Raw genomic sequence first — 12,334 nt, 5'->3', positions numbered from 1 at the left:
GACTGTTCACCTCCTGTTATATTAACAGTTTCTGGTGCAGTGTGATGTGTGAAGCTTTTTTCAACCCTCTCCGTTATGCTGTTACCAATCAACACTAAAAAATTAAAGAGGTTATGATCTGGGGTCTAAAAATAAAATCACACATCGCAGTAGCACCTTGGCCTGCAGCTGCACTTTCGTGCTAATCAGCCCTTAGCTATGAGGAAACCAAGGTTACCTACTGCTGAGACTAATTATCTGGATTGCCTGCGAGCAAAGATTAAAGATGGTTATTTAGCAACTCTGATTGTTTATATGCGAACAAAGAAATATCATTCCATGATGATGGTTGTGTGTATTTTAACAGTGGAGCCTTGTCTCATACTCACTCTTCTTTTCCTGTTTTTTTTTTTTTTGGTTTAAACAAAACAACATCCAGTGTAATGCATCTTTTTTTTTTCTCAGGTCACACTTGCAAATCATATTTTCACAATTCCTTGTTAGTGTTTGACAGTCTTTCTTTCAAGCTGTCACAGCCGCATGCCGTTTGACGGAATTGCAGAAACAGAAGTGTCCTCATTAGCTGGAATTTTAGCTAAAGGAGGCACTCTGTGGAAAATACAAGCAAGTTGTTATGGGATCATGCAGATTATTTTTGTTATAGTCAGAAAAAGTATTTGTGGTAAAAATCTAAAATTAAAGCTATGCAATGGCTGCATGTATACCTAGTGTGCAGTGCTAGTGCAGTTTTACAAAATGGTTTTTATGTTTTTTTCCCACATCTACTATAATATTCCTCACTAAAAAACCATCAGATGTTAAAGGTAGGAAACCAAGTGACAAGTCACAGGATAAGGAAAAGGATCTTAAAGTTTTATAGAAGAATATATAACAAAAGGCACTGCTGGAAGGAAGCAGGAAACTCCACGTTGAAGATTAGAAGAAGCAGGAACAAAGGTAAGTAACACAGTGATGTGACAAAAACACACAGACAAAATGCACAACATGAGAAAAGTGGTAACAAAGCACAGGTGAACTCAAGTAGGCACTAATGAGGGCTTAAAGAGATCTAAGGGAGGATGTGAAAATAATAAACCTAATGATGAAAAATTAAATGAAAATTAAATACAAGGATGTAATTTAGGCTAACAAACAAGATGAAGCAGAGAAAGAAAGGAAAAAACTCAGAAACCAGAGAAAAGTCAACCAGAATGTCGGTGTGTAGAAGCTCATCCAGCTCATCATCCATCGCAGTTCATAGGTTACTGCACTAAAAAAATGACAAATATGTCATGTCTGTGTGAAGGTAGGCAGGAATGGTGGAAAAGTAAAATAAAAATAAACAGCTTTATTGCAGGTTGCTGACCGAACAGAAGACTAACTATAATGGGGAAAAAATAAACTAACAGGCAGGCAAACCAGGTAACAGAACACACCGCAAACTGAGGGTGAGCAGACGTTAACGACACAACAGAGAGCAAAGGAAAACACAGGGCTTATATACACTGGGGCGTAATCAGGGAATGGGAAACAGGAGGGAGACACAGCTGGGAGAAATTAGACTAACGAGACAGGGGAGAAGTAAAACTGAACACACTGACATCAGATTGGGACTATCAAAATCAAACAGGAAACACGAAACAAATCACAAAGACGCAGACTTGACACTGAGAGGCAGACTGAAAGAATACAACACATGGAACCCAGAGACGACAGAGACTTAAAGAAGAATTAACATCAAACTGAACTCATGACCAGAACCCAACTGAAACCTAGAATAAGAAGAAGCAAAACAGCACATCTCAAGAATCAGAACATAAATCATAATCTAGAAAAACACCACAATATAAGAAACAGAAAATGCTGGGTCAAAATGACCCAGAACCGTGACAAAATATGACTCAGACCTCCACAGAATCTTAGGCCTTCGATAAAAACCCTGTAGGTGACCATGGTTTGAAAGTTAGCCAGACTTGGACAATGACATCTTGCCAAGGCATCAAGTTCATCAGGATGTAAAATTAAGGTAACAACGGAAGCCATGACAAAGACTTCAAGATTTAAGGTAATGTGAATCTCCTTTAATATTTTGTGCAATGTAAGTGTATTAATGGCAGAAAATGTAAAAACTTAAAAAATTACTTATTTTTCTGACTCCCACTCTCATTAGAACGGTTTTCATCAGCTTTACCATAATTACTCATTGTCAGAGTCAGTGTGAAAAATAAAAAGGTTAAAATCCTAAAATCCACATTTCCATCATGCATTAAAAATACTAATGCATGATGGAAATGTGGATTTTAGGAAAGAAAGAAGAGGGAAGGATCATTAGGGAGGTCTGAGGGTGAGTTTTGTAGGTCGGGCAGGTTAGATACGCACTGGTAGATCGACTCAACCAAAAACAAGTGCCAATCAAATTTTAAAGTTTGCGTAGTCTGATATAACTGACACCACAGAGCAATAACTGCCTGCCTCGTAAATATGCTTGAAACTTTTGCAAGATGCAGAGTATCAGGTGCATTTTGTCCTTGGACAACTCACTGTCCCCTGCTGAGCTGAAGAAGATCACACACAAAACAACCTCGTGAAGCCCAGAGGATGGATGGCAGCTCTCGCGAACACATGAAACTGAGCCCCAGCTGATCGATTCCTATTCTTTGCAGAGGAAAGCATCGTCTTATGTAGATGGCTAAGGTTTGAATGGGGAGAAAGCATCCAATTTCTCCCCTGGACTCTGTGGCTGTCAGAAGATAGGCTTTGAGTGACAGCTCAGTGGTGCACGGCTCCTGCAGCTTCTTAAGCGGCAGCCAGAGAAGTAAACAGCATCGGGCTTATCAGAGCAAAGCAGGAGCTTGGAGGGCAACAGTCTGGCTGAATTGGGGAGACTTAAGGCGGGGGAGTGTGCAACCAGTCTGCTAACTGAGCTCTGTGCCACAACCTATATGTGACCTTTGATATGCTCCCTCTCCCACGTGACCCCAGGCACTAAATGGGTGGGTGGAAGTAAGGTGAAAAGACAGCTGATATTTAGATGTCACTTATGATTCCCCCTTGGACGTAGAAATCCAATTTCATCGAGAATCACTGGTGGTTAGCGGTGTGGTTGGGGTGACAGCTAGCTAGCAGGGCTTCACGCAGTCATACTGACATGTTGATACTGTCTGCTGTGAATCAAGAACATGTCCAAACACTGACATCTGGTTGTCAGATAGCATCCAAAGCTCTGCTGCATGGAATCCAAAGGTATTACAGCCCTTTTGCACCGAGTTATTATCTATGAAGCCCTTTTTTTCCTCAAGTGATAGCTTTGCGAGAAATAAGAAAGTTACAGAAATAGATTTCTTGCAGGTAATAGTCACCCAAATTCTGACACATGCCCATGACTCTATCTCTGTCTGCCTAATCAATATAACCCATCCTCATGACTTCACTAAGTTCATCACTCTAACCAGTCAAAATGGAGAGAGATATTGTCACAGTTACGTCTGCAAACACAAAACGGTCTACTAGAGTCACGGAGCGTATCTTCTTCTGCTATGACAGTTGCTTAAGGCAGTAATGCAATCTGTCTACAGCTGCCAATGTATTTTGTGACACACCATGTCCTCCCCTGTAGTGTCTGTGAGATAAGCAAGGACCGCATGCTGTGTGGGAATATGTGCATGTGCATGTGTACACTACATGTCACAGCGTAGCCTTCATAAGAAAGGTTTTGTGTTTGTGGCGCTCATTCGGCAAAGGGAGGAGGAGGAGACGAGGTGGCAGGATGAGGGATGAGGAATGTGTTGTTGAAGGATTAAAAGAGAGCAGACTAGGAAGCATACAGCACCACCTCAGTGAGAGTCCCTCACCTGCTGTCCTCCTGGTTGATGCTCATGTACATCTCCCAGGTAGTGTCTTCTGCAATCCCCCCGTGAGGCACCAGCAGGCTGATACCTGCAGAGAAGGAGGCATGCTGATCAACAAACAAGCAGACATGCACACTTATGACACACACCTGCTCAGCTGTCAGGTCTGTTTAGTGAAGGTGACAGCCAGAGGGGTGACGGGCCCCAGAAAAAGGTCGCCAGAGCAAGTCCCCTTGTGATTCGATGCTGGCAGCGATCTCTTATTCACAAGCATGCACAGAAGCAGGCATCACAGACATCCTTTCCTCTTAAACACAAAGACATATGCATAACATTCTACTGTATCATAAACAATTACTGCCAATCTAGCAGTACATAAAGCCCCTCAGGGGACACAATGATGAATGTAGGCCACGAGAAAGAGCTGCCTGCATAATGCAATAGACTGAGCAGCATATTAAATACACTTGTTTATATTTTTTCGGCACGCATTAGGTGCTTTAAAATGTTCCTAAAATGCTTAAAAAAAAGTAATTTATTTGAGGAAAAAGTTTAGTATTAAAACATTTTCCATACTTTGCAGGTAGGGACCGATTGGCTAAAAATGCTAGTGCTTTTTAACTTCATCATTTTGTAAATAATATTTCCATAATCATGTTGCCTACTCAGTATGTGACTTTTTTCCACATTTTTTGCTACCGATCAACTCTGACAAGGTTAAACAACTTAAAAAGTGCAAATGAGAACAACTTGTTTTTATAGTTTCTATCCTCTGTGAATGCTAGCTGAATTTGGAGGAACTGAAGTCGACACATGCTCTTCAGCAGGAAGATATTGAATGATAATTGCCTCATCGTACACTCACCTGTGTTGGGTACCACGAGCCTGCCTCCAGCATGGCCAAACACTGCAGTTGCTCTGTGCAGAGGCAGGCGGGGAGTCAGAGAGACGTGTGGACTGAAAAGGTTTTTGCCTCTTCTGCCCAGTGTTGTCCCCACTGCAACCCCTCTATAGTCTGGAGCCAGTCCCCTTGGAAATGTCTGAGGGTGGGACATGACGTGGTACTCTGCCCTTTCCGTCACCCCTGAGGATACAGTGAAAGCTCTGTGACATTAGAATTTGTGTAGCTTTAACACATTTTTTCAGGTCCAACAGTCAAACATCCAACAGTAGGAAAACAGCCCTTTAAAGCTTTTTAAAAGCTTGCTCTTGACTGCAAAACCAATCACTCTGAAACTGTTTACTAAACCCCTGCTCTAAACAGTAACTGTCCAGCCAAAGCTTAGTGAAAACCCAACTAACAAGTCTCAAGAACCCTGTCACTGTCAAGCTTTTTGCCTCAAGGTAAAAAGTGTATGCCTGGGGCTGTAGTAATTGCAACACTCTGCACTTAAATGAGTTCGGGGGGTGGAGTCTTTCATTTATCCGGAACAAACCCATAAAGACAAGAGCAATGGGGTTTAAATTGTGTGTCTATCTGCTGTAATGTAAGCTGGCACAGTCTTCTGATCATCATTAGCAAATTCTGATAGTATGTAGGCAGCCAAATGGAGATATGACTTTAATAAGAATATTTTTCTTTATAAAATCACACTAAGTACAATAAAAAGGCTCTTGTTTTTCTACATTTCTGAGAATGACTGTATTGGACTAAGCATCTACTTTTTTATACACTTCTGTCTAAGTTAAGGACCAATTATTTCAAAGATCACCTTAATTTTGAATGCTAATCATGCCACCAAGGGAATAAAAGGCAGCAACCAGCACTAACAAACAACAACATGAAGTGTTGAATGTCTAGTTCGTGATGCACTGAAAATTGACTTTCCTAGAGACTGCCTTAGGAAAAAACAGATCCAAAGTAAGATTATCTGCCCTAGTGCATCCACAGAGCCGTTCACTTCTCTGTGAGACTTGCCCTTTCAAAAGTAACTGAGTACCACAGACATGGACTTTCATAAGAGTTCTGTTTTCTAACCTTTAACCTTAAGATCAGGCAACGGGTCAAGGAGTGAGCGCTCAGCCATTAGCTCCTTGTCAATGGAGTCCTGAAAACACATGGGGCTGGTGTAGGTACGTGACACTGTCAGATCAGGTTGCATGGATGAATTAATAAGCAGAGGATTTGCTGAAACACACACAGAGAAAAAGCAAATGAATGTCAGCAATTACACATGAGAGCCCACATCATCAATAAAAAAACAAAAACAAAACAACCTGAAGAGTATGTCATCACAAATATGTTTTCTCTGTCCGTGGCTGTTGCTGTAATATAATGAAAAAAAGACATATATCTTAGTGTGACTCACTTAGAAGTGACACTGTTATTGATTTTTTCTATTCATTTTCTACTGATAACCCAATTTACAGCTAGCTCCATAGGTTTGTGGACAACACCTCAGTGAATTTTGAATCAAACAATTAAGATGTGACTGAAGTGCAGACTGTGAGCTTTAATTGAAGCATCAACTGTTTAGTTAAGTAATTACAATGATTTTTTAATACATATACTCCATTTTGAAAGGCTAAAGTAATTAGACCAAAGTAATTAGATAACTGACTGACAAACCAGGTCAAGTAAGACATGTCCCCTCAGTTTTTCCAAGACAGATTATGCAGATAATCATCTTAATTATGCAGAAGATGATTTCAAATGCTGAAATTATGTTTGGAACTTTCCAGATGAGGCCCCTAAAAGACTTTGATGTTATTTAAGGTTGTCATTAGGTTGAAAACAAAATAATAAAAGAGAAGGATAACATTTTTTTTGTGGAATATTATGAAACAGAAAAAGGCCTCAAAAAACACAGAAAACATTTAATGCGGATCGTAGAATTCTTTCTATGTTTAAGAAAAACATTGAACCAAATCAAGAATATTATCAAGAATATTATAGAGGAACCAGGCATCATTGTCCAGTTAAACCAGTTAAAACCACTGGTTCACTCAAGAACAGGAAGGCCAAAATAAAGCCAAAATTAACTTGCACAAGAATGATGGGATTAGTAAAGTTTGGAAAAGGAAAGCAAGAGCTGGATGCAATTATGAAATGGGCACGTATACACATGCTTTAAAGCTACTGAAGACAAAACTGAAGTCAGAGAGACCACAAACAAGCAGCAAGTAAATAACTTATTCAGAAATTCTTAAATCTGCCCCTAAAAAACACCCACCGTATTCTAATAGTTAGACTAAAACTGACACTGAAACCGATGGAATCTAAGCTAAAACTAAACTGACAACACTGATCTGACTCTACAATCTAACTGAAAAAAAGAATAAATAACAGAGATGTTCTCACACTGGTTACTTTTCAGTGCTGTATATAAACCGACTGATTTAACACACATCACAGTTATATGGTACTGTGTAATATACCTGTATGTCCCAATATTTGGGATAAAGGAAGTATGTGTTATTCTTCTTATGTCTATATAAGACATTAGAATATATTAGATACTTTAATAGCAATAACTGCTGCATCAAACAAAGCAGCATATGATCAATACATGAGCAACAACAATAATACGATTTATCGGCTGTGTTAATGAGTTTAAATAAAGGCCTGTGTGAGAAGAATTTCTGTGGACATTTGAATCAGTCAGTGTGACAAGTGATCCAGCTGTGCAGCATGTTGCTGATGTAACTAACGCTGCTTAAAACTGACTCTAAAAGTACGGATTTCTCATATGACAGCTATGGCTCCTTCATTCTCACATCTTCTCTTCGCATCTCTCTCAGATCCTCGCTGGGAGGAACTAAGAGGAGAAGAGATGAAAGTAAAGAAAGGCGTGCAGAGACAATGCCATAATGAACAGCACCCATTGACAGCTGCTTCCAGCAAGCATTAAATAAGACCTGAAGACACTGAGTACACAGTGTGCGTATCTCCTGATGAGCAAAGTACTGTAAATTGGCCAATAATTTTAATGGGTGAGCTGTTATTACAGTTACTCATAATGAAAAACGTGACTGCGAAAAAGTATTGAAATGAAATGATTGTGATGAAATGATAACTGCAGCAGCATACAGCGGGGCGCAACGTGCAAGGAGGGGAGGACATGCAGAATGTTATGGAGGCTTGGCTGTTTTAGCGCCTCTAACACAGTGAACAGGGACCAAGATTAAAGCTTTCCCTGCCTCCTGCTGTGTTATCAAAATGAACTTTATTATGCCCTGCTGAGGGCTGCCGCTGTGGCGACCCATAATGCCAGCCTTGCAAAAATATGCCTCAATCTGCCGAGTAAAACAGCACGCTACGGCGCTCTGATGTTTCTTCGTCTAGTAACACGGGGCCGCAAACGCTCCATTGTGGTGCTCAGCGAAAAAAAGAGATAGCGGTAATAAATTACATTTTTAATTTTGCAGACGTGAATTATTAATTGTGGTTTTGTAATAAAATACAATACCAAAAACTGAGACATTATCTGATAACTTTTCAACTTCCTTTCAACTAACTTTTCAAGTTATGGTACTTAAGAGGAGGCCTGAGTAATAATAGATAAGAGTGAAATTACACATTTGTTTAGAGTGCACAAACTGCTTGTTACCATAAGTTTATTGCTTGCTGAATATGGATGTTTGCAATAAAGTAATAAATGCAATGCATGTTTTATAGGTTAAGCTGTAAGTTACTGGACATTTATTGCACTACAGCACAGACAGAAAAAAAGCTTGAGATGGCTAAAGCAAACAAACAGATAAACTCAGTTCTGGCCCCTAAAGCGTGTTAATAATTAATGCATATATATCGTACAAATAAATGTATTCATATTTCATAAAGATGAATAAATACATATACATAGAAAACTGTATGGCTTGCATAGATCTTTGGTTTTATTTACATAGAACCTCATTATGTAACTATTCTACTTGCTTTAGAGTAATTTTTTGCTTTTCTGTTGTTAGAATTTTGTCATAAAGCACTTTGCAGTATTTCTCTTACAAGGTGTACTAGAAACAACATTTTACATTATTTTTTATTTATTACATTATTATTTATAATTAAATAATAAAATAATTCCTATTCCAGTTCATCACCATTGAACTTTTGGGTGTGTGTGTTCAGTTATAATAGCCAGCTAAAACGTTAGCAGCAGAGTAAAAAAGGAAATCAAGGGTCATCATCAATAGTTGTGTCCTAAGCAGCTCTAAAGATGAGGTAAATACAACCTGAGATAAGCAACAACTCATGACATATTACACAGTGTCATTATTTGAACATTATTAACAAAAATTAAACACCTTTTCTGCTCCTATAGGAATTACGAAGGTAAGGAACCACCCAGTGCTACTAATGAAACGCATTTCATTGACTGACAATCAGGAAGGGTGATCTCCATAAAAGCAGCAGTTTTGGAATTTTTCTGCTCTGCAGCTTTTAGGTGTTAATACATCTAAATGCTGCCCATGAATCTGGGAGAAAGATAAACAGTGAAAAAAGTGGAAAACAGACCACCCAACGACCAGAGCATGCAATGCTCATAGAAGCTACACAAAACCCAGGAGCTATGTCTAAGACTCCACGGGGCTCAGTTAACATATCAAATGTTAAAATACGTGACATTGTGATTGGCTTGTTTAGAAATGTTGCGAGGAGAAATCTTCTTCTCTAACTGGAGATATTTGACCAGAATATACAGTGCTATATTTGATAAAACCAAACACCGCAAAATAGCACAAATACCTCACACCAACTGTCAAGCACGATGCTGGAGGGTGGATGATTTGGGCTTGTTTTGCAGCCACATGGAACTTTGCAGTTTTTGAGTCAACTTTGAAGCCCTCTGCAAACTAAAGTATTCTGGCTGGCCCAGTCAAGGTCCAGACCTCATACCAACTGAAATGCTGCAACAGGACCTTGAGAAAGCTGTGTATATACAAGTACCTCCAACAACTAAAATTAATGACATGGTGTAACATGTCATGTGTTGTTCATCAGAGGCTTTATCAACACAAATTTATAACCTGGTGAGGAACAGAGGACTCTGTATTATGTCCTAATATGTAAAATGTTAGAAATGAAAGAGGATGTACTTTCCTTTTTACATGATTGTATGTCTATGTCATATTCTTTTTCTGTGTTTTGCTTTTATGTGTGTGTTAGAATGGCTATTAATGCCAAAGACAATGCTAGCTCTCTGCACTAGCAGGCAACAATTGCAGCTTTAATTTTTAGGGCTTTCTTTGTGGTCTTTTAAACAGCCAAACTGAAATAAAAAATAAAAGTTAAAAGCAATAAAAGCACATGCAAAATAAAAACATAAAAACAAGCTATTTTGACGCTCTGGTTTATAATGTGATGCACTTTTAATTGCACATCATATTTAACTGTTGTGCATGTTAGCTCCATCTGTGGCAGGGTGGGTGTAGAGGTGTCACAGAGATTTTGTCAGTTGTTATAAACTGCCTTTTTAAGATCTTACTGCAAAGTCCAACAAACAATTTTTTAAAAATATCTTTACATGGAGATAAGGCTCTTCAAGAGCAAATAAACAGTGTTTACATATTGGAGTTTCTCTGAGTTTCCAATTGCATTGTGTACAATTTGTCTGTGCTTTTAAATGACAAGTTAAAGACTGTGCATATCTTGTGTAATCTTTAAATTCTTCTTTAAATAATCATAGCTGCAATAGACTTCAACAAATTAACTTCTGCACACTGTTAAGCTAGTTCACATAATGTGCATACAGTGAAATGTCAAAGTGCCAAAAAAGATTTCCAACACAACATGAATCCTCAATTTTTACAAGGAGCTTTATAAAGGATGCATACTTGGATTTAAAACCAAATTCAGTTGCCTTTTGCAGGAAAACCACCAAATCCATTCATTCTTTGCTGCTTTTGAAAATTTCACGTTTAGATTTTTGTACAAAGTTCTCATTTGGATTCAGTGTTTTATGACACAATTTCGAGGGCAAATTGTCTCTGATATTTGAGAGCCACAGTTAATGACTCACCTTGACGAGAGGTCTTGAAGCTGAAGGACTGAAAGCCTCCGGTGAGGGCGGAGGAGTCAATGACATCCACACCGTACTCACTCTGGCTCCTTCGGTAAAGAGTGACAGCGACGATGAGCAGTACAACTGTCACCACCCCTGCAGCCAGGCCTGAATACAGGGCAACGTCACTGCTGTTCTCCACACCTTGAAATGTCAGAATGAGTGAAAAAAACAAACAAACATGATTTTGAATGTCCATATGAACACAATCAACTTTTTGGGATTTCCTTATCTGGATGATTGAGCATGCATCAAGACTTCTTATATTTGCTTTCGGAGTCTCTGTGGTTAATTAGGATGCTTGGAGACATTCTCTCCCAAAATAAACTGGAAATCTTTGTTGCTTAGTAGCGCTTTTATGGAAGTCTCTTAAACCAGGGAAGTCTACCTTGGTTTCATGCTACTTTAGTGCATTTTTTATTTTCTGTTCTTTCCATGATGCACAGCTTCATTGTTCCATTCCTCAGTGTTAAAGTTACTAATGAGGAACCTTGGAAGGAAGGCGATTATAATCAACCCAGCACCTGACTGTCATTTCAAACACTGCTTGGCTCTGGTGTTGGAGGCGCTCTGTGTTCCACTGGGATAATGTGACAAAACCAATTCATTAAATTAGCTCATCGGCAGCGATTATGCTCTATCTGGTCCCACCAGTATTGCGGCGTCCAACTCCACAAAGCAAACGAATGAGTGGGGAAATAAAGGAGCTGCTAGCTTGTTCTTGAAAGATAATGAGATCTGCACTAAAACAGGACATGCTGAGAAATCCTCTAAGTAGCCTGAAGCTCAAATCAGGAGAAATTGACAAAATATGCAAAGCGGTATTAACAGCTACAGTAGCAGGTTAATTGAGGGCTTGGGAAGTTTTTGGCAGCCTGGTCGCATTCTTTTTCCCATTCCTGACAAACAAGAAGACATAACTATGTGAAAGGACAAGTCAGGAAAACATGGGCAAATTGATTTTTCTCTGTGCAAGCTACGCAGTAGCATTTCCCTACACAGCAATAATGCATAAAGCAGTGGATTTACAGTGGTTAACCGCAAAGAGCTCAAACTGAAACACAATGCCCGATATAATCAAAAATAAGTAGAAGTGTACAGCATCATTAATGTAGGAGTGAAACTGAGATAATAATGGCAATAAAAGCTGGGCGTTTGATACAGCTTGTGTTATTTTTACAGAGACTTGGTAACAATCCAAGTCAAACAACATACAGCATGTGGAAACGGATGCAGAGTGTAAAGAAAACAGCAAAAGTCACAATGCACTTTATTTAAATATTTCAGGAAATGAGATAAGAAGCATCAATGACAAATGTTTGGTCGGGGAAACAAACGGCTAAGCCAAACAACCTTTAGAAATGAATTTAATTTGCCATTTGTTAATATTAATCATCATTATTCATTCACGTGTCAATTGATGTGCTGTCTGTCTGTTTGTCAAAACATATGTATTTAAATAAACTAATTCACAGTGAGTCATACAGCGTTATTCTCTATGGCCAC

General features: G+C 39.0%; 1 protein-coding gene across 3 annotated transcripts in view; it reads right to left on the bottom strand.

The window, feature by feature from the left end:
- Positions 1-12,334, bottom strand: part of LOC120718747 (netrin receptor UNC5D-like) — a 170,600-nt gene that overhangs the window by 16,928 nt on the left and 141,338 nt on the right. For 2 of the 3 annotated variants that reach the window (XM_040007422.1, XM_040007423.1), the window contains 5 exons: positions 10,787-10,972; positions 6,045-6,092; positions 5,806-5,955; positions 4,693-4,911; positions 3,831-3,915 (listed from right to left, as the gene is read on the bottom strand). In XM_040007422.1, coding sequence (XP_039863356.1) covers positions 3,831-3,915; positions 4,693-4,911; positions 5,806-5,955; positions 6,045-6,092; positions 10,787-10,972 — 688 coding nt within the window. The remainder of the gene's footprint in view (positions 1-3,830; positions 3,916-4,692; positions 4,912-5,805; positions 5,956-6,044; positions 6,093-10,786; positions 10,973-12,334) is intronic. The other variant, XM_040007424.1, reaches the window with a different exon arrangement.

This window comes from Simochromis diagramma, unplaced genomic scaffold (assembly GCF_900408965.1).
Source record: "Simochromis diagramma unplaced genomic scaffold, fSimDia1.1 OVJJ01000682.1, whole genome shotgun sequence".
Taxonomy (NCBI): Eukaryota; Metazoa; Chordata; class Actinopteri; order Cichliformes; family Cichlidae; genus Simochromis; species Simochromis diagramma.
This window is presented reverse-complemented; position numbering and strand designations above follow the sequence as displayed.